General features: G+C 35.7%; 1 protein-coding gene across 1 annotated transcript; it reads right to left on the reverse strand.

The window, feature by feature from the left end:
• Positions 1-8,599: 8,599 nt before the first annotated feature.
• LOC107491568 (pantothenate kinase 2) lies at positions 8,600-15,785 on the reverse strand. Its single transcript, XM_016112444.3, has 22 exons — positions 15,386-15,785; positions 14,950-15,162; positions 14,805-14,857; positions 14,423-14,539; positions 14,089-14,208; positions 13,888-13,982; positions 13,712-13,802; positions 13,433-13,564; positions 12,888-13,000; positions 12,593-12,785; positions 12,272-12,480; positions 11,982-12,026; positions 11,807-11,855; positions 11,336-11,418; positions 11,091-11,207; positions 10,832-10,895; positions 10,432-10,578; positions 10,188-10,346; positions 9,870-9,953; positions 9,485-9,679; positions 9,323-9,394; positions 8,600-8,961 (listed from the first exon to the last, which is right to left on the reverse strand). Exons 1-22 carry the CDS (start codon positions 15,543-15,545, stop codon positions 8,872-8,874), a joined length of 2,601 nt encoding a protein of 866 aa, XP_015967930.1. The 5' UTR covers positions 15,546-15,785; the 3' UTR covers positions 8,600-8,871.
• Positions 15,786-21,238: the final 5,453 nt, after the last annotated feature.

Genomic DNA, 21,238 nt, shown 5'->3' on the forward strand with positions numbered 1-21,238 from the left:
ACTAACGTTGGCTCATCTTTCACTCATTGCCGTTAGCTTCCACGTTAACTAAGTTAACGTAGAAGTTAACGTGGCTCCTTGGGGTTTTGTGGTTGCTTCCAATGTTAGTGACAATGTTGGGTGTCACTAACGTTGTCGACCATTCTTGCCTCTCACGTTAGCTCCCACGTTAACCAAGTTAACGTGGAAGTTAACGTGGTACATTGCACCTTAGGCCAACGTTAGTGACAATGTTAAATGTCACTAACGTTGGCTTCCTTCCCCTTGTTGACGTTAGAGGCCACGTTAACCAAATTAACGTGGACTCTAACGTGGCCACTTATGATCATTGGCCAACGTTAGTGATAATGTTAAGTGTCACTAACGTTGGCTCAAAATCCTTTCTTTACGTTAGATCTCACGTTAACTTAGTTAACGTGACTCTTAACGTGGGCAATGATGGCTTCAAGAGCGTTATTGGCAATCACTTTTCTCATTAACTTTGCAGGTTACCTCCCATTCCACGTTAGTGGCCACGTTAATTAGATTAACGTGACTGCTAAGTGGTTCCTCCTTGCTTCTTTTGGTCCTGAAATCAAGCAATAGAGTGCATCAAAGCTCTAGTCCAAGTCATGGGTAATGCAACATACAATTTGTCACTAAATTCATGCAAAATCCTCATGAAATCATGTAAAATGCACAATGTATGGTTGAATCAAGGTGTAAGTGAATATCTACCCAAAACTAGCTTATTTTCTAAGGAAATGCATGAAACTACCCTAAAAACAGTAAAGAAAAGGTCAGTGAAACAGGCCAAGATGCCCTTGCATCAGTGATCTGCGTGGATCACGCGTACGCGTGACCCGGCTAAAGTTCAATCCATGCGTACGCGTGATATGCGCACGTGCTGGACATATCAAAAATTTCTAGCGGCGATTTCTGGGCTTTTTTTAACCCAGTTTTCGTCCCGAAAAACACATATTAGAGGCTGCAGAGTAGGGGAATCAATCATTCACACTTCTCATTCACACAATTTTAGGTTTTAGATATAGTTTCTAAAGAGAGAGGCTCTCCCCTCTCTCGAAGTTTTAGGATTTAGGATTTATCTTATTTTAGGTTAATTTCTTCATCAAATTCAGGTTCAATGTTCCTTTAATTTAGTTTCTCTTCTACTCTTATGTTGGCTTTGATTTAATGCAATTTGAGGTATTTCGTATTTGTTTGGATTTAATATTCTATTGTTGCTTTTCTATGCTTTTATTTTATACACGCCAAGTGCTGGACAAAATGTTTAGAAGGTGGTTAGAGTAGGATTCTATGTTCTTGGCTTGGTTGAGTAATTGGTAACACTTGAGTTATCAAACTCCTTTGTTGATTGATAATTGGAAGTTGCTGATTGATTTGGATTCTACTAAAGCTAGTCTTTCCTTAGAAGTTGACTATGACTTGAGGAATCAAATTGATTAGTCCACTTGACTTTCCTTCATTCATTGAGGGTTAACTAAGTGGGAGCAAGAAACAATTCTAATCACAATTGATAAGCATAGCTAGGATAGGATTTCCAGTTCTCAAACCTTGCCAAGAGTTTTTCTAGTTATTAGTTTATTCCTTTTGCCATTTACTATTCTTGCTTCTTATCTTAAAAACCCCAAAATATACCTTTACATAACCAATAACAAGAACACTTCCCTGCAATTCCTTGAGAGACAACCCGAGGTTTGAATACTTCGGTTATTATTTATTAGGGGTTTGTTACTTGTGACAACAAAATTTTTGTACGAAAGGATTTTTGTTTGTTTAGAAGCTATACTTGCAACGAGAGCTTATTTGTAAAATTTTAGACCCGCAAGAATCCGTTCGTCAATGTCCATGGGTGTCATGGGACGACCATAAAGTAATGCATTAGATTTGGTTGAAAACGCATTTATATATGCATCAGGGGTGAAGCGGCAAAGCTTTGATGTGGGATGCCAAAATGCAATAGTGCGTACGCTCAAGCCATGCGTATGCACGACACCCCCTTTTTTTTTTAGAGTAATAAAAATGTGGAAATGTATCAAGCATGGGACGCCAAGGTACTGGCATGGAACGAAAAAGTGTTGTCGTTCGTACACATGACATGTCTTGTGTACGCACGAATGCTATTTTTTTCAAATCGTGCGTATGCGCATGTCATGCGTACGCACGAATGCCCTTTTTGCTGTCTAATGCCATAAGGTTAGCATGCCACGGGAAACAACAAAACAAGTTAAATATGCATGTTAGTAACAGGCGTGGGATGCTATTATAGTGCTGTGCCATGGTAAGCCAGAAATTATGTCATTTGGTGTCTTTCGACATTAAACTTGTCCTGTGGTACGTCATTCGACATCAAACTTGTCCCATGGTACGCCATTCTCTACACTCCTTATATCACAAAATCATATTGCTCAATTTTGATCCTTTTAATGCATACTCAGGATACCAAATATTGCATGGTTCATTATGAATCAATCATTAAACTTCTTCTAAGGTTGGTTGTAATACCAAACTTAGTTTCATGCTATACAATATTGGTTCAAATCTTGAGATCAATAATGCATGCATGACGTGTTAATCTTAAGCTATATGAATATTATTTTAACACTGCATTGTTATATTGCATGCATGCTATCACACCAATTTTGTTTCCTACTTGAATCCAAAAGGCAAAATTCTTTCACCAAACCTTGAAATGCCTTACTCAACACTGGGAAGCAACATGCATTCAAACATCAACACTTTTTTTTTTTCTTATTGCATGGTTGAGGAGCACGTCAACTTATCTCCTCCTTGGGTTCAAACCTTGGTTCCCAAATGCTCGTTATGCATGCATCATTTAACAGTAAAGACAAAATTAGTAAGAACTAAAAATTAACAAAAAAATCAAAAGATACTATGGTTGGGTTGCCTCCCAACAAGTGCTTCTAAATTAATGGAGGTTGAATATCAACTCCACATATAGATCACTGATTAGATAATAGTTTTGATAATAAGGGGTTAATGAATTTAGTAATTGGTGTATTGGTTTGTGTGTAAGGAGGGTTTGGTGTAATAAAAGATAGTGTATCATCGAATAATCTAGGAACAGTAAATATGTGCAAGAGTTGCTGCCCCATAGTTATAAGTATGAATTCGCTGAAAATCATGGAGCAATGGTAGATACTTTGCGTGGACATAGGTCGTTGACTTATCCACCAAGAGGGTGGTATTGAACAAATACAAGATATGGTACCTGAAATATCTCCAAATAGATTCCTACGGGTCTAAACACTCTGTATCTCTAATATGGTGAACGCATATTAGTCTTATATAACATTTGAAGTTAGTAGAACCTACTGGGTTTACTGCCAAAAATTTTCATGCTCTCGTTGAGTAGGAACTCATGAGCTTTTCGATCACAACCTCTCCATCAATCGATGGGCCATATATATATGTCGAATCTTCTAGTGTGACCGTGCACTCACCCACTGGCAAGTGGAAGGTGCTAGTCTTTGGCTTCTTTGGCCTCCACTAATCACCTAGAGCAATAAATAATGAGGCTTGTCCTATGATCTTTTAATGCAAAAATGTTATTTAACTTTTGAGTCAAAATGGAAATTTCATTTGAATCACTATCAGTCAATATAATATCGCCTGCATAGCATAATAAGTAAATGATACTCTTGCCATCCTTTCTAATAAATAACGAAGCGTCGGACTTAGTTAAGTAAAAATGACCAAAAGTGTTTAAGGTGTTGCTGAGCTTTAGAAACCACTCACGTGGTGCTTGTTTAATTTGCACACCAAGTCTTTTGAAATTTGTTCGAAGACTAAGAGTTGTGTCATGTAAGTAATTTGATGCAGCTCTTCATTTAGAAAAGCGTTATTAAAGTCAAATTGGCATATCACCCAATTTCTAGATAGAGATATAGCTAGGACAACTCTAATCGTGGCATGTTTGATGACAGGGATGAAGACCTCATTAAAATCAAAGCTTTTAGCTTGGGGGAATCCTTTTTCCACCAAACGAGTTTTATATTGTTGTATTGATCCATCAAGGTTTTTCTTTATGGTGAAGACCCACTTACAGCGAATGATATTGGCATTTGGTGGGGGTGATACAATAGTCCGTGATAAGAATTTAAGGGGGTTTAATGCCCTCCTAAACACGTATCAGTCCAAGTATGAGTGTTAATAAGAGTCTTGTACTCCTCTTTCGTAGCCTCAGATGAATTTCAACTCCATATATAGGCTGTTGATCAGATAATGGTTTTGAGAATAAAAAGGTTAATAGATTTAATATTTGATGTCTTGGTTTGTGTGTTAGGAGGGTTTGGTGTAATAGAAGATAATGTAGGATCAATTAATCCAGGAACAGTAGAGGAAGGGATAGTTTGAGGTTGCTAATGTGTAAAAGTTTGTATTGTTGGTATGCAAGGTAAGGTTAATTATGAGTTTTTAAGAGGTGCCTCAGATTATTTGCTCAAGAATAGCTCATTATATGGAAATTGTAGTTCATGAAAATCCATATTTTGAGTTATATAGGTCTTACCAGTGAATGAAAGGCACATGTAGCCTTTGTGATTGGATACATATTCTAAGAATATACAGTTGTGCGACTTGTAGTTGAACTTGGCAGAATTATATGGTCGAAGATGTGGGAAGCAAGCACTCCCAAACGTCTTTAACATTGTATAATCTGGCTTAGACAACAAAAGTTACTCAAAAGGAGATTTATAAGATAGAGTAATAGTGGATAAACAATTAATTATATATGTGGCAGTAAGAAAGGATTTGTCCGAGTATGTTAGTGACATTTTTGCATGAGAAAGCATTGCCAATCCTATCTCAATATTGTGGCGATGTTTTCTGTCAACATGCCCATTCTGTTCTGGGATGCAAGGACAGATAAGTGATGTGTGATTCCATGATGTTAAAGAAAACCTTTGAATGCATGAGATAAATACTGCTTATCTTATCTGATTGGAAGGTCTTAATGTAGTGTCCTATAGGTTTTTCCATAATGGCCTTGTATTGTTTAAAAGCTTCTAAGACCTGTGATTTGTTAACAAGCATATATATGGATGTATATCTTGAATATGCATCTATAAAGGTGACATAATAGCGAAAACCAATATGCGAGATCATGGGGGCAGGACCCCAAACATTTGAGTATACAAGTAAGAGGGTTATGATACATAATTTCAGAAATAAGAAAAGGGAGTTTATGCATCTTAGCTTGCATGCAATGATCACAAACATTAATAGATGAATAAGAAGAAATAGCTCTTTTATTATTGAATGGAAGGTTACATTAAGTGAGGACATAATTTACAATTTTTGGTGTAGCATGTCGAATTCTGTAATGCCATAAAGTGCAAGAGTTACAAGGGACAAATTTTCTATATTATGAATAATGGGTGAGTGATTTTTATATGTAATAATATTGACGAAATTGTAAATGCCTTGATTTTTTTGTCTGCAACAAAGAGTCTCATGAGTGTGTTCACGTTTGACTAAGCATGAGTGTGCATGGAATTCAAAAAATATCCTGATTGTCCTCACAGAATTTACCAACGCTTATTAGATTGTTAGTTAAACCAGGAGTACAGAGGAGGAGATTATTCAAAGAAAATAAATGATTAGAATCTCTAGAAAGAATGTCTGATGAACCAAAATGAGAGATATTCATACCTGAGCCATCTCCTAAATAACCTGCTCAGAACGATGATATTCATTGCTTGAGGCAAGATTGTTAAAATCAAGTGTGAGATGGTGTGAGACTCTATCTGGATGCCAAGAATCATCACTAACAGTAGAGGGTGCTACAATGTATGCTTGTGGTTGGTGAAATGAGGAAGATCGGATGAAGGAGTGACAGATCATGTAGAGAAAATTGCAAAAGTTTCTGGTTTGTTGAAGATGCATTGGTGGTCTAAAACCTTGTGATTTTGATGGAGATAGAAAAGTCTTATCAAAACAGTGATAGCATGACCATGCTAGGTGGCCAAGTCTATCACATACTTGGCATTCAGGTCGTGTATTGGTGAAGGAATTTCTGCCACCACGAGTGAATCTTGCCCCTATTCCATGTCTCCCTCCAAAGTTGGATTGTGAAAAATTTGCTTGAGCCATCATAGAATTTGGTTTACCAAATCTTTCTAGCATATGATCATGTGTAGATAACATACTTTCTACTTCATTTAGTGTCAATAATTCTGATCTTACTGCGATAGTGGAGATGAACATTTGATAATCCTTATTAATACCTTCAATAATAACCTATATTTGTTCTTCAAGTGTGAGATTGTTGCCTAATGCAGCAAGAGAATCAAATATGTGCTTAAGCTTTGCCATGTAATCTTGAACTGTGAGGCCAGCTTTCTTAATTGTCTTGAGTTGAGATTTGAGTTGCTTGACTTTGTGTTAATCAGCTTTGATGAAATCGTCTTCTAACTTTTCCCACATTTCATAACAAAACATACATTCTACCATTTTGTTGTTAAAATCTTGATCCATTGAAGCCAAAAGAAACCATATCAGATTGTAATCTTCTTGCCTCCATTGTTTATAGGCTTTTGATTCAGTTCCAGTAAGCACATCAGCATAAGAATCAAATTGCTTTGGAATTAAATCTTTGTTGAAGTGATCTTGAAGATCTTAGCCCTTAATCATAGCAAGAGCTTGATTTAATTTGTCTTGAAATTGTGCTCCGTGTGCTTGTTGTTGATAGGATTTTGGAATGATTTTAGTGTGAAAGAAGATGAAGCAGCATTAGATGAAACAACAACATTGTTATTGGGTGAGGTAATTGAAGAAGCATGGATCCTTGAACCAGAGGCTCTTGATACCATGAACGATTCTTAGAACTAATGAAGAAATTAGGCAGCAGTGAAAAAAACATAGAGAAATAGTGTATTGTATCTTAAGAGTGTTATACTAGAGGCAAACTCTACTCTTATATATACTAACCTTGAGACATTAGGAAGCTGAGTACGTACCACAAAGAACTAGGAGGCTGAATACGTATCACACTACACACCAACACAGTTCTTATTAACTGAAATAACTAACGCCAACTAAATATAGTAACCAATTACAATTAGCTAAGTTATATCCTTTTCAAATATTATAATATTTACAACTTATAATAATTTATTATTATTTATTAAACATTAAATATTATTATTTATTAAAAATTAATTTCGCCGCTTATCCTGAATTACCACAAAAGAACAAAAATTAAAAATCCTAAACCTTACTCAGTTTTCTCACACTCAAATTTCACCATTTATCCAGAAAATAGAATACACGAAAGGTAATTAGGCACGTAGCAGTGAAATTTAAAACCCTAAATTGAGATAAGACGCAAAATTAAAAAGACTAATTAGGAGAATTTTGCACCTTGAGGTCGATGTTAGAACGTGAAGTGAGAAGAGTGCGAATTGGGGGATCTTTGAGAATGTTCTTCAATTCCGGCTTCTGATTACCCATCTTCGATTTCATTCTCCTTTCTTGAATACTCTAGCTCAATGAATTCTGTTTAAGAGAAATTGAAGAGCTTCTTCCAAAGCTCAGGAGGTAATCAAGACTTCGATAGTGACATCTGTGTTATGGAGTTGCTACTAACCGCGCAGAGCAGTGCAGTATAGACCAAGGAGGACGGACGCTCACGCCACCAAGGACGACGATGCAGATGGATAACGACACCAGCGAACACAGGAGAAACGCCACAGAGAACAAGCATTGGCCAGGGTTCTACAAAATGTCAAGGGTAGTTTTGGGATTTTGAAAAATTGGAGGTGGATTCAATTTGCTATTTTAAATTGAAAAAAAATTTAACGTCTAGGATCCCATTGAAAAGAAAAAAATTATAAAGACTTAATTGAAAATTCGGTGAAACTATAAGGACATGTAGAGTAATTAAACCTTTTAAAAAAATTAATTTTGAATAAATTTTATAACTATCAGCATAATTTTTTTATGTTAATATCTAATTATATTTTTATATACATAGAGAGAAAAAATATTATTTTTAAATAGCAAGTATAAAAATTAATTATTTCTATTTGTGTAACAGACTTAATAGTTAGCACCTGATCAAATGTAAAAATATATACATTAAATTATTTTAAATTTTAGATAACGAATGTTAAACTTAATTATTAATAAAAACTTAGACTTTTTCATATAAAACTAATAACTAAAAATCTTATTATTTGATTTTTTATCTACAGATACTTTGATCTTTTTAGTCAGAGACTTTTGTCAACCTACGATTTTTTTGTAAAAGTAATTTGATTTTATAAATCTTTTGTGTCATGCATTATCTATATTTTCATAACAAAGTGAATCGTAATTTTAAAAAATTTATATTTTTGTAATGTTATTACGAGTAAAAATACTAGTAAAAATTAAGTCTGAGTAATTTACATTATGAACGTACTAAACTTAGTAAGTTTTTAACACTCGTATTCAAAGTGTATAATTTGAAATAAAAGGCTTTAATTGCTCTAGACTTATGAAGTCGTTGAATCATATGTCTAGGGTATGAATCCTTTTCATTGTTAAAAAAAATTGAGAGTGTAAAGTGTGAACTCTAACCCTTCATTGCTCTTTCTTTCATATTTATTTGTGATTCCACTTATAAAATTAATGGTGAAAAATCACAATTTACTTCTTCAATTATTAAAAAAAATTGAGAAGATCTATTTCCCGCTTACGTTCCTATGATTTTGGAAATAAAATGGGTGATTAAGTCCTAAAAATAAAATAAAATAAAATACACTATACAGAGCATAACCAGACAAGAAAGGTAAACAAAAACATCAAATTTGGGTCATAACCTAGGAAGCTGTTAGCATTAGACATGGAAGTGATACATAGAAGCTTTCAATAAGCAGGCTCGTACTTGCAAACACAGTCATATATGTTCCCTTGAACCAACTTTTCTGCCAATCTTTGGTTTTTCACCATTGCGAGCTGCCAAAAAATATAAGAAAATAATGTTTTTTGATGATTTAATCGAGTACAACACATAGGCAGACAAACACTTTGATAAACAGAATTCCCCCTCCCAAGAAAACAAAAATATGTTAAGAAGGGGATAACTCATAAGGATTAAGGTTGGAAGAAACACTGAAGTGAGATAGATAATCCATTTGACGTATCATAATAAACTAAGGAATCTATGTAACAAAAAGCAAAGGTGTTCTTTAAACAAGGAAAAATCATCATACAAGCCAACAAGAGATCTTAGTGAAGTATTAACTTCAGTAAATTCTACACTGAAATCACAAGGATGAAAATGCAAGATCAAAATTCATCTGAGCAATCCACTTACCTTCAAAGCATCACACTTGAACTGTGCATAGAGGTTGGTATGAAGAGATCTACCCATCCCTTCTAAAATTATCTGCCCAATAAAGGAAATTTTATAATTAGAACACTTTTTCCTTGACTTTCTTAATTTTGAAGTAGTCAAACAAATAGAAATTTCCCCCACCAAATCAGCATCCTTAGCAGCGGCAGCCAGCTCAGAGCTGACCTGTCTGAAGTCTATACATGGACTACCACACCCATTCTCAACAACCATCAGGGGTACCGAAGGCAATTTTTCTTTAGAACCGTCTAATGTGTTGGTCATTGCATCCACAAGCAAGCCTCCAGACTCGGCAGCTCGCCTAAGTATGTCACAGTGCTGTAGATAAGCTCAAAGAATTAGGTCCACATTGTAGCGTTGAAATAAACAATCTCATAAATTCAAGCTGCAGATTATTTGTATTTTCAAAGTGGACAAAATTAAAGGGAAGGTTGTGGAAGCAAAGGAGGAAAAATAGTTAGAATGACATGACAGGTACTGAAGTAAATTCATGAGAATAATTACAAACCTTGGCAGCCTCAGCAACTATGTCAGGAAGCTCCATTGCAGTCACGTCATTTAAAGCAGGAAGGGAATTTCCAACCAAAACTACCTGCACTTGACCATTATTATCATGTTCACATCATATAACTCATAGGCATAGGACCAAGTCATTGCATTATAGCAGTAAAACAAACACAGAATTCATAATTTACTCCATGATTTTCCTTGGTATACAAAGAATATAGCAATATTTTGTTAAATCATATTTTGTGGACTATTTCTTCCTAATTCATATCTTTCTTGTTTTTCTCTTAATTCACTTGAATAAAGAAAGTGAACTCACTTCAGTTCCACGACGAAGGAGCTCCCGCGCCAAGGGAAGCATCCCTAGAACGATGTCTGCACCTGAATTGTCTACAAAAAGTAAAGCCCTTCTATGTGGGAGCGGTTTCTTGTCACCACTGCCCAGCATTCTCTCTTTAAATGCATCAAAATCATCCACCTAGTTGAAAAAAAAGTTGGAACAAATGTCAACCTTGAGAGAATTTAAAAAATCATGTGCCCTCACAATGAGTATGTTTACGTACCCTCCAAGGTCTCTGCATTTTGTTCCGACTCATTCGATAAATTTCTATAATAGTTCCCTTATGATAGAGATCCACACATGCACGAGATCCCCAGTCAAAAATGTTTGCAGCAAGAACACCTTCAATTAGAGTAAGTAGTCTTGTCTCCTGAAATAAATGAGGCTTCAAGCTTTCATATCTGTGATGAGATTGACTTTTCACTCAGCATGGAATCAAATGGAACTCTCCTTTTGTTCCCTTCACTCTTTACTTACACATCAAACATACTTGTTCAAAACGGAATTACATATCAATAGCATACACCAGTCTTTGTATTGCACAAAAATACTAATTTACCATTGACTTCTCAATGCAAAATTCAGATAATCAGAGCACTATAGTGATATTTAGGTATCTGTACCTCATCCAGACTGTCAAGCTCCATCAACAAGTCATGCAAAACCGCAAGTGATGCCTCATTTTCCCTGAGATATATTATATAAAATAAATTGCAAATTTAAGTTATCAACAATGGTAAAATGCTTAGCAGAATAAGGTCTATAAACAACATGAGCTCACATTCACATTGACAGGCATGTTTACTTCTTTTATCTATCGCACTCAGGCAAATATCTGTTATATCTCATGTTCAAAGTTCAATGCTGATAAAAAGTAGTTACCTCTGCTTTATACTTCTATAGGCATCGACGAATTGGAATTCTCTCAAGCACTCTTCCCTCATTTCCAATAGATTGGCCAAGCCTAACTTCCCATATGCAGCAGGCTCCTCCATCAACCTAGTCAATTGGTGGAGAATTTCATCAGTTCAATAACAATAAACGGCAATGGTTTTAGACGTTTTAACTAATGCAATAGATTGACCACAAAGCAGTTAAATAGTCTCAAATGGTTCAAATCATGACACCTTGCCAGGTGAGCTGAAAAAGCACGAGCAAAAGCATCGCCCCTACGTTTGGAATCATCAGTCCCACCTTCACTTGCTACAGCCTATCATGTTTTAATGAAGAACATCACAATTATATACTGCTTTAGGGGGAAAAAAATTTAGTCTATATTTTCCTAACCATTATGCTTCAGAGTTCAAAGATGTTTGGCAAGGCAGTAAATACTAAATAATAAACCAAATAAAAAGCACATGTTATGTTCAATCACTGGGAAGCTCTATGTTGAACATACTTGTTTTCCCTGCCCTGGTTTACCTTTTTATTTTTATCCTTTGTAATTATTATTCTTTGCATTGCACCTTCCTTTCTTTCTTCAACTGTAATTTTTAATTTATTGCATTTAAAGGATATATGGACCTCTGTAATCTTTCATGATTTAATGTTTCTAACTTTATGGTGCTTGTAACATGCCATATTGTAAACATGATTACCTTATCAACAAGATCTGGCAAGTGCTCTGATAATATTGTCAACCAATATCTACATAACGTAATATACGAATTCTGTATTAGCCACGGAAGAAAAAAAACACTAGAAAATAGTGAAACCATAATTAACAATCAAGTTAAACCTTATTTGCAAGTGATAAATGAGTAACGTACTTACTCCAATTCACTATGATCTGAGAGATCAACAGTATTAGGCTCATACCTGTACAAAGAAAACTATACTTAAAATCTAAAATGCTGACAGATAACAACTATAAGTATATTATGAAATAAGTAACATGAAATGCTTCGTTGAATGAACAACATATCATGCAATAAAATATAAAGGCCATTTGTTTGTAGCTTTGCATTGCCATAGGAATTAAAATTACTAAATTATAACATTGAAAGAGAAGCTCAAAGGAATTTTACTCTAAAAACTTGACAGTGTTGAGTAGTCAAGCATACATTTTCGGATCTACTAATAATGGGAACACCTCCAAAGTTGGTATTAGATGGAGAACACCAACATTTAGAGCACTGGCATCAGAACGTAGAGTACTTCCTTTTGACAAAGGAACTTCAAATCCCCCAAGTCCAGTAGTTCCAGGAGGGGTCATTGGCACCGGAGCAGTAATCTCGGTACCTTTTTGCAGAAACTTTTCCATCCATGAAATCTGTATTGGAAGCAGTAAAATTAGTGTGAATATAATAAACGTGTGTGTTACAGTATGCGACTAGTTAATTTATCTCAAGTAGTTCAGTAGCACACATATTTTCAAGACTTGCCTTCTCATTCAAATTTCTAAGCGGCGGGCCATGAATCTTGCCTCCAGTATATGGAGCTCCCATTGGGAACCTTTCAACGAATTGATGCACCATAAGATCATCTAAGCCATGTTTTTCATAGCTCATAAATGCACCTAAAGCTCCTAGAAATCCTTCATGCCGCAAGAACATAGCTTGTGCCGTCCCTTTAGACCTAAATGAGAAATATATGAATCTTAACATGATAAGACTTAATTTAAGTAAAAGCATATATACAATATTCTTGCCATGTGAGATCATCAGGAAATTTATGTACCAGAAATGAACTGCAAAAGAAATTGCATCCATGGTGTAGGCATGGCCCCTTATAAAAAATCCTCCAAAGAAGATACGCTTTAGCCCAAATCGCAGTGCATTCAAGTAAGATATCTACACAGAAGTAGTAAAAGAGAATTGGTTGGGTAATAATTGGAAGAATAAATAGTGGACAGAACATGATAACTACTGAAGGTAGAATGTAATGCCACAAAGCATGATCAACACAATTACTGTAACAGATCATCTTTATGTCGTTTTTCATAGGTAACATTTGGATCGATGATATTCCTTAAAATATTTCTAAATGAAAACAATAAAATTTAAAATAACCGTATCATTCTATTAATCTTTAGATCTTATTGAAAAAGGAAAGGTTCACAATTCATATGCAGAATAATATAGACTTTTTTGTGAAATTGAATAGCTAATGCGTAGAAAGGTTGATTCACTGAAGAAAGTTTAAACTTTAAATCACGAATGAATATAACAGTAGAATCGAACCAATATGAAAAGAGATGGATAAAATTACAACTGCCAGCTGACCTGGCCAATATTGTAAGAAATCATTCGTAGAAGCGATAGTGATATATCTTCAGGTCTGTACTCTTCAAGCTCCTTATTTTCTAACGTAGCCTTGCCAAAACTTGAAGCGATGGTTGATGCCGATAGGCCAATCTATTCTCATATACAGTGAACAATACTAAGCTAAGTTGATTGATGAAAAAAATGCAAATGACTCATGTGATCAATTCCATATACAAGGTTAATTAGGAGAATTTTTTGATGAATTTCTATTGCAATTAGATCAGGTGCAACCTTTACCTTAGGATAGTCTGTGCCATAAATATCCCCAACAAGCATGTCAGTGGTTCTATTATCTCCTTTCTGACTTAGCTCAAGCAACTCATCAAAGCTGGAATTAATTTTAACAAACCCTATGGCAATAGTTCACATATAAAGCAGTAGATAAAGGAGGGAAAAGTAATTAGAAAAATGACCTGCTACAATTTGTTAACAGTCTTCCCAATCCCCAGTAAGTTCCACCGCCGACGTTTGTCCCGCTAACCCTCTCAAATTTACCGTCGCCATCAACCTATGTAAAAGCAGATCAAGAGTATATAGATAATCATCTGTGTGTCATAATGAAAGAAAACAAAGAAACAATGAGTAATGAGGAACAAAATAGGTATAAGGCATACCTTGATCATACTAACACCTGATCCAATGTTAACCAGAAGATAAGGAAATAGATCATTCGGGTCAATTTGAATAAACTCTTTTTGGCCTTCCATGTGTGTATAAGCCTCATGACGAATTGCCTACTAAGAAGACGTAGAACAATTGAATTATTGACAAGAGATGGAATTAACGGCCCAGAATATGCGTTCAAATGTTCCCAAAGATAAGACATTATAATTGTTCATAATTTCGTATCATGTAAGAAAAAATGCAAACATTTTGAAACTTCTCAAGATGATTGTGAAAACAAAACAAAACACAAAATAAATAGATGATTCTAAAAATTAGATCCACCTTAAGCAAGAAGTTTGCTCCTGCTACAAGACAATCCATTTCATCTTCTTTGTCAAGACTAATCCCAAGTCTTTCTTTGAAAAGGTCAGCAAACTTGTATGCCCCACCTCCAGTAGCCTTTGTCACAAAATGAATGCACTAATTAAGTAGGGAACTACAATCATCATAATCACAGTAACATATAAAACTGTTAATGGATTCAGCTAATTCTCGTTTTGCAGTACCTACTTCCTAATGTAAAAGGTAGAACACAGACTGTATCCTGTCCCTCACACATCTAAATAAACTAAAATACAGACATTAAGGATAATTTATCATACTAGCAAGGCAAGAGAAAATGCAACTTAGTACTGCAAAAGTAAAATTGTTTGAATCATATTACCTTAATTACGGCATTCTGGTCATTTGTAGAATCAGAATGATGGGACTCCCATCCTAAGCCAGGGAAATAAAGTTAGGAACTGAAAAAAGTAGTGTAGATATGACACTATCCAAACAAGTTAATAAGTCAGTGAAGTGAAACTAACCACCACAGTGAAGCTTCTTTGAATAAATGAATTCTAAACACTCATTAATCTTGTTTGTTTCAAATTTCACAAAGTGAAGCCTCCCACCAAGAATAGGATAACTTCTCCTGTTTCCATTGAGAATTCCAAGTTTATCCTTCAAAATTTTCATCCTTTTATCATTCGTTGATTGGCCTTCATGTCTTGAAAAGTAAACCAACTTTATTAAAGATCCTGTCCATACAATTTAAATAACTAGTTTCAGGCATGTTATTCAGTTCCACAATATTAGGGATTTAAGTAAGATATACTCTCAAATATACTCTATGGGTTGAAAGAGGAAGTTCCCACAAAATCATTGCAATTATCTAATATCAAAGTAGTAAACAGCAAATAATTTCAATATCAAAAGATAAATTAAATGCTGAATCAAGAGTATGAATCTGAATCACTACACCTCCAATGTCAAGAGCAAGGTGGGATAGATCATCAGATTGATTCGGTAACAAAATAGTTGGATACTTCTCTTCCACATTCCCTTGAATCTCTGCTTTGCTTAGATCCAGTAGTGGCCGGGAACTTGACCTATGAATCGAATTGCTACCTTTGGTTGCCATCTCTGATTTCTCTGCCACCACTTTGGCCTTGAAGTTCTTGACCTTCGTTCTTTCTCTCACTCTCCTTGTAGTTTCAGTCAACTCCACCAACTACTTTGACCTTATCTGCCAAGCCGGTTAGTTATGCCTTCCCCAACTACCTCTTAACCCCGCCAAATTAAATATATATCATTTACAAGTTTATGTGACATGATATGACTAATCAACGTTACAATACAAATACAATTGCTCTTTTTGTTTCTTAATCTTAACCCTTCCCTTGGTAAACCATGTTATTAGACTTATTATTTCTAGTTAAACACTAAACTACAAATGAGGCAAGTGAAGACAAATATAAATTACTATGCTTCAACAGCCCACTCAGAAGTCAGTGCACGAAACATGCATTTCAAAAGTTGAATTTGCCCTTACAAAAAATAGAACTTCTGTGTACTCAAATGTTGTTGACGACTTGATGTACATTTTCTAAACATTAAATTTAGTGTGAGATTCACCTTGAAAATGTTGTATACTTCGTTAAATAATAAAATGATATAGTTAATACATGTCTTTAATAATATTATTAGTAACAATTTTTAAATTATTTATTTTAATAAATAAATAATAAAGAGCAATGCTAGGGGCAGCAACTTTTGTGATTGTTAGCCATCAACTAGCCATCAATGATGATTTGATGGTGTGAGATTGGTGTGAGATTTCATCCAATGACTCACATTTTTCTGCTGGTTATATGCTGGCCAAAATTCAATAAAATTGTTGGCCTCCTAGACTTTTCCATTAGTGATGACAAATATTATTTTTGAGCAAAATAAATAATTAGTGTTGATTAATTATAATTGCAAATTACTAATTATTTATTGTTGCAGGCCAAAATTTAATTTTATAGCCCAAATGGAATGAAAAGCAAATAGCAAGGATGGTCGGCTGAAAGCAAAAATAGAAGCCCAAGGAAAAGTAAAAAAAGAAGTCAAATGGGCCAAACGGGTTGCTTAATGGATATCCGATCCAAACCCAACTCAAGTTCAAATCCCTCCAATTTGATCTCACTACCAAAGCAACATTCTTCTCTCCTCTGTCTTAGCCAAATCACAAAACTCAGAAAAGTGAGAAAGAGAAAGAGAAAGCTTTTTTCCTAAGGTGATCATCAAAGAAGCAAGAAAGAGAAAGTCCAAGCTTGAAACGCAGAAGTCTAATCAGCAAATTCAAACCATATCAAGATTAGGTTAAAGGTAATCCATTTCCTTTTACATGCAACACACTTTCTTCTTTTCATCTTCAACTCTCTGCCACTTCGTTTTGAGCCATATGGAAAAGAGAATTTCTGTTCTTCTCTGTTGTAAATCCACTGTCTCAAACATGTGTTGGGGACCAAGTTGGTTTTCAAGGTTCAAATTCGGTTTACCATTGAAAGACTTTTGTGGTTGCTGTTTTATGGCTTTCGGTCAAGATGGAGAAGTTAGAAGCAAAGGTTCTACTCTGAGGAAAAATGAGAAAAAGTGAGACAATGGGTTGGTAAAGCTCAAGGCTCAAGAAGTTGACCTAGGGAGAGCAACCAAGCAACATGCAAGGAGATAAAAGAGGTTTGCTGTTCATTCAGAAACCAAGGAGACAAAACCAGAGCTTGGTGAGTTGTGTTCTGTGAAGAAGTTCCTCTACTTGGATAATGTTTTCTTTCAAAGAAGCATTTAGCCAATACTGAAGAACTTAATCTGAGGTTTGCAAATCTGGTTTATCACATAGCAAAGAGGCTGTTGATGAAGTCAATCTCCTTCATGTTTTACAGATTGTGATGTACTTTTCTATGTTTATCTTTCTGTAATTTCTTGTGTGAAAAGGCATATTCAGAGAGCTCAAGTAAAAGCCATGAGTGGAAAAAGGCTGAGTGATACACTTGAGAGAAAAGCCTAGAGTTATTTTCAGACTTCTTTGGGTATGTCTATGTCTTGTATCTTGTACCTGTAAGGTATCCCTTTCTTAGTTGGGTTAGCACTAAGAGTGAATAGTTAGGTATTAGCATAACCAATGTCAAGTTAGGTTAGAACTTGAGTGTGAAAGAATTGGGTCAATCCTGTGGAATTGGTGTATGTAATACTTTTAACTATAGTGAAAATTCCTCCATTGTTGTGGAGGAGACTGGACGTAGGTTGTATAGCACAAGGCAACCGAACCAGGATACATGCTGGTGTGAGCTTTTCTCTTCTCTGTTATGTTCTGTTTTCTGATATTCATAAGACAAAAATAAATTGTCTCATTAATTTTTGCTGTTGAGTACAAACAGAATCAGAATTGAAAGTTTGTTTTAAAGGGTCATAACAGCAACTTAAAAGGAAGGCATAGATTCAACCCCCCTTCTCTAAGCCTACCACAACCTTCAATTGGTATCAGGAGCTAAGGTCTCAAGAATCAAGCTTAACCGCTTGGAGCAAAGATCCAATGGCGAATAACTTGGGCACAACCACAGTTGCCTACACCCTCACTGAAGGCCAGTCAAACAACTGGCCACCTTTCTTCAACCGGAAGAACTATGCCTACTGGAAAGAAAGGATAAGGATCTTCATCCAATCCATTGACTACAACATATGGAAGATAGTTGTGAGCGGTCCCAAGATCCCAACAAAAATAAGTGCTGATGGAGTGGTGACTCGAAAAGAAGAAGCTGAATGGAATAAAGATGATAAGAAGTAGATGGAGCTGAATTCTAAAGCAATCAACCTTCTTCAATGTGCTATCAGCTTTGAAGAGTATCGGAAGGTGTCTAGATGCAAGACAGCCAAAGAAATTTGGGAAAAACTCCAGGTTACACACGAAGGCACTAAACAAGTCAAAGAAACGAGGATTGATATGCTGCGAAAAGAGTACGAGATGTTTAACATGAAGGATGGAGAAAGCATTGATGAAGTGTTTGAGAGGTTCTTAAGCATAATCAACAACCTTGATGCTATGGGTACAAACTATGTAGAACAAACCTTGGTGAGAATGGGAAACCACTGTCGCTGTCCTAACCGAGAGCAACAACCTAAGCCTCGTAACCTATGATGAGATGAGAGGAAAACTCCTTGCCTATGAAACCACACACAAAAACCCGGACTCAAAGAGAAAGGGAATAGCCCTCAAGTCAAAAGTAGAACCCAAAGAGAGTGAGTCTAGTGATGGTATTTCAGATAATGAAATCATGTTTTTTGTTAGAAGATTTAGAAGAATGATGAAGAACAAGGGCAAGCACAAGGGTTCAAGCTCAAAGGAACACAAGGTGGACTTGAGCAAAGTGATGTGTCATCATTGCAAGGAGGTTGGACACTTCAAGCTAAACTGTCCCAAACTCAAAAAGGAGGACAAAGGCAAGAAAGAAAGAAGAAGAGTGCTCATGGCAGCTTGGGAGGATCTTGAGAACGACTCAAATGAAGAAGAAGAATCTGAAGGTGAAGATAAAGACTGCTTCATGGCTGGACAACAATCTTGATGAGGTAAATTATTATGATTTGACCATTGATGATTTACATGCTATTATTGATGATCTCACTTTAAATACCTCAAAACTGCTTGACAAGTACAATGAATGCAGATCTGAAAGAGACGTGTTGAGAGCTGAAAATAATTTTTTAAAAGAAAAAGTGAAGGAAACTGAATGTGCTTTGGACATTATTGAAGAAAATAGATTTTTAAAATCTAAACTTGAAAAATTGAAAGGAAAGCACATTGTGGATCCTTCTCATGAGTTAACTGCTGAAAATGAAAGATTAAATGATATGATTAAAAGGTTGAATGGTGACTTAGCAAAATTTGCTCAAAGTTCTAGTAACTTGGACAAATTACTTGCAAGTCAAAGACCATTATTTAAAAAATCTGGTTTAGGTTATATAGCCAAGGAAGATGCAGTTTTTAATGATTCCTCTATAAAATTTGTGGCTTCTTCATCAAATCTTAAATCCACACCAATCAAATCTGGTATTGGATATGTTCTAACATTTGAAGAAAAATTTGATGAAGTATACACAAGTGAAACTGAACCTTGACGAACGGACTTTAATGTGGTCTAGAATTCACAAATAAAGGCTCATTGAAAGTATAGCTTCTAAACCAACTAAAATCCTTTCGTACAAAAGATTGTTTGTCACAAGTACAAACCCCTAATAAATAATAACCGAAGTATTTAAACCTTGGGTCGTCTCTCAAGGAATTGCAGGGAAGTATGCTTATAATTGGTTATGGAAAAGTGTGTTTTGGGGTTTTTTAAGATAAGAAGCAAGAATAGTAAATGATAATGAAAATCAAATGACTGGAAAAGCTCTTGGCAAGGTATGAGAACTTGAAATCCTATCCTAGTTATCCTTATCAATTGTGATGAGAATTGTTCATTGCTCCCAATTAGTTAACCCTCAATGAATGAAGGAAAGTCAAGTGGACGAATTAATTTGATCCCTCAAGTCCTAGTCAACTCCTAAGGAAAGACTAGCTTTAGTGGAATCCAAATCAATTAGAAACTTTCAATTATCAATCAACAAAGGAGTTTGATAACTCAAGTGTCACCAATCACTCAACCAAAGCCAAAAGGATAAAAATCTACTCTAGAACCCTCCCAAGCATTTTATCAAACAATTGGAAGGCACAACACAAAAGCATAGAAAAGCAATAGGAGACAATAAAAGAAAAACAATCAACTGCATTAAATGGAAATTGAATTTAGCATTAAAAGTTCACAAACTAAAGTAGAAACAATGAGTAACCAATAAGAGTAGAAGAGAAATCCTAATTCCTAAAACCTAAAGAGAGGAGAGCCTCACTTTAGGAAAACTACATCTAAAACCTAAAATTGTGTGAGTGAAAAGTTGTCTGATGAATGAATGGATTCCCCCACCCTGTAGCCTCTAATTTATGTTTTCTCGGCCGAAAACTGGGTCAAAAATAGCTCAAAAATTGCCCGCAGTGATTTCTGATACATCCAGCACGTGCACATGTCACGCGTACGCGTCGTCCACGCGTACGCATGGATTGAACTTTTGCCAGGTCATGCATACGCGTGATTCACGCGTGCGTGTTGCCTAACAGCATGTCAACTATAGCAAATTATATATCGTTGTGAAGCCCTAGATGTTAGCTTTTCACCGCAACTAGAACCGCCTCATTTGGACCTTTGTAGCTCAAGTTATGATAGATTGAATGCGAAGAGGTCAGGGTTGACAGCATTAGCATTTCCTTCAGTTTCTTGTATTCCTTCCACTTTTGCATGCTTCCTTTCCATCATCTACACCATTCCTGCCCTGTAATCTCTGAAAACACTTAACACACATATCATGGTGGTGCACGAAATTGCAATCACACTTTTGCAATCCCGCACAACTAACCAGCAAGTGCACTGGGTCATCCAAGTAATACCTTACGTGAGTAAGGGTCGATCCCACGGAGATTGTCGGCTTGAAGCAAGCTATGGTTATCTTGTAAATCTTAGTCAGGATATCAGAAATTATCAGGATTGATTGTGAAAAGTAAAAGAACATGAAATAAGTACTTGTTTTGCAGTGATAGAGAATAGGTTGAGGTTTTGGAGATGCTCCATCTTCTGAATCTCTGCTTTTCTACTGTCTTCTTCTTCAAGCACGCAAGGCTCCTTCCATGGCAAGCTGTATGCAAGGGTTTCACCGTTGTCAGTGGCTACCTCCCATCCTCTCAGTGAAAATGTTCAACGCACCCTGTCA

Source organism: Arachis duranensis, chromosome 1, assembly GCF_000817695.3.
Source record: "Arachis duranensis cultivar V14167 chromosome 1, aradu.V14167.gnm2.J7QH, whole genome shotgun sequence".
Classification (NCBI taxonomy): Eukaryota; Viridiplantae; Streptophyta; class Magnoliopsida; order Fabales; family Fabaceae; genus Arachis; species Arachis duranensis.

Excerpts from the sequence above, each read along its gene's own strand:
- LOC107491568 (XM_016112444.3), bottom strand. The coding sequence starts at position 15,545 with ATGGCAACCAAAGGTAGCAATTCGATTCATAGGTCAAGTTCCCGGCCA. Across the intron at positions 13,983-14,088 it reads CAGGTGTTAGTATGATCAAG|GTTGATGGCGACGGTAAATT; the intron begins GTATGCCTTATA and ends GCTTTTACATAG. Across the intron at positions 11,208-11,335 it reads TTTTCAGCTCACCTGGCAAG|GTTGATGGAGGAGCCTGCTG; the intron begins GTGTCATGATTT and ends CCAATTGACTAG.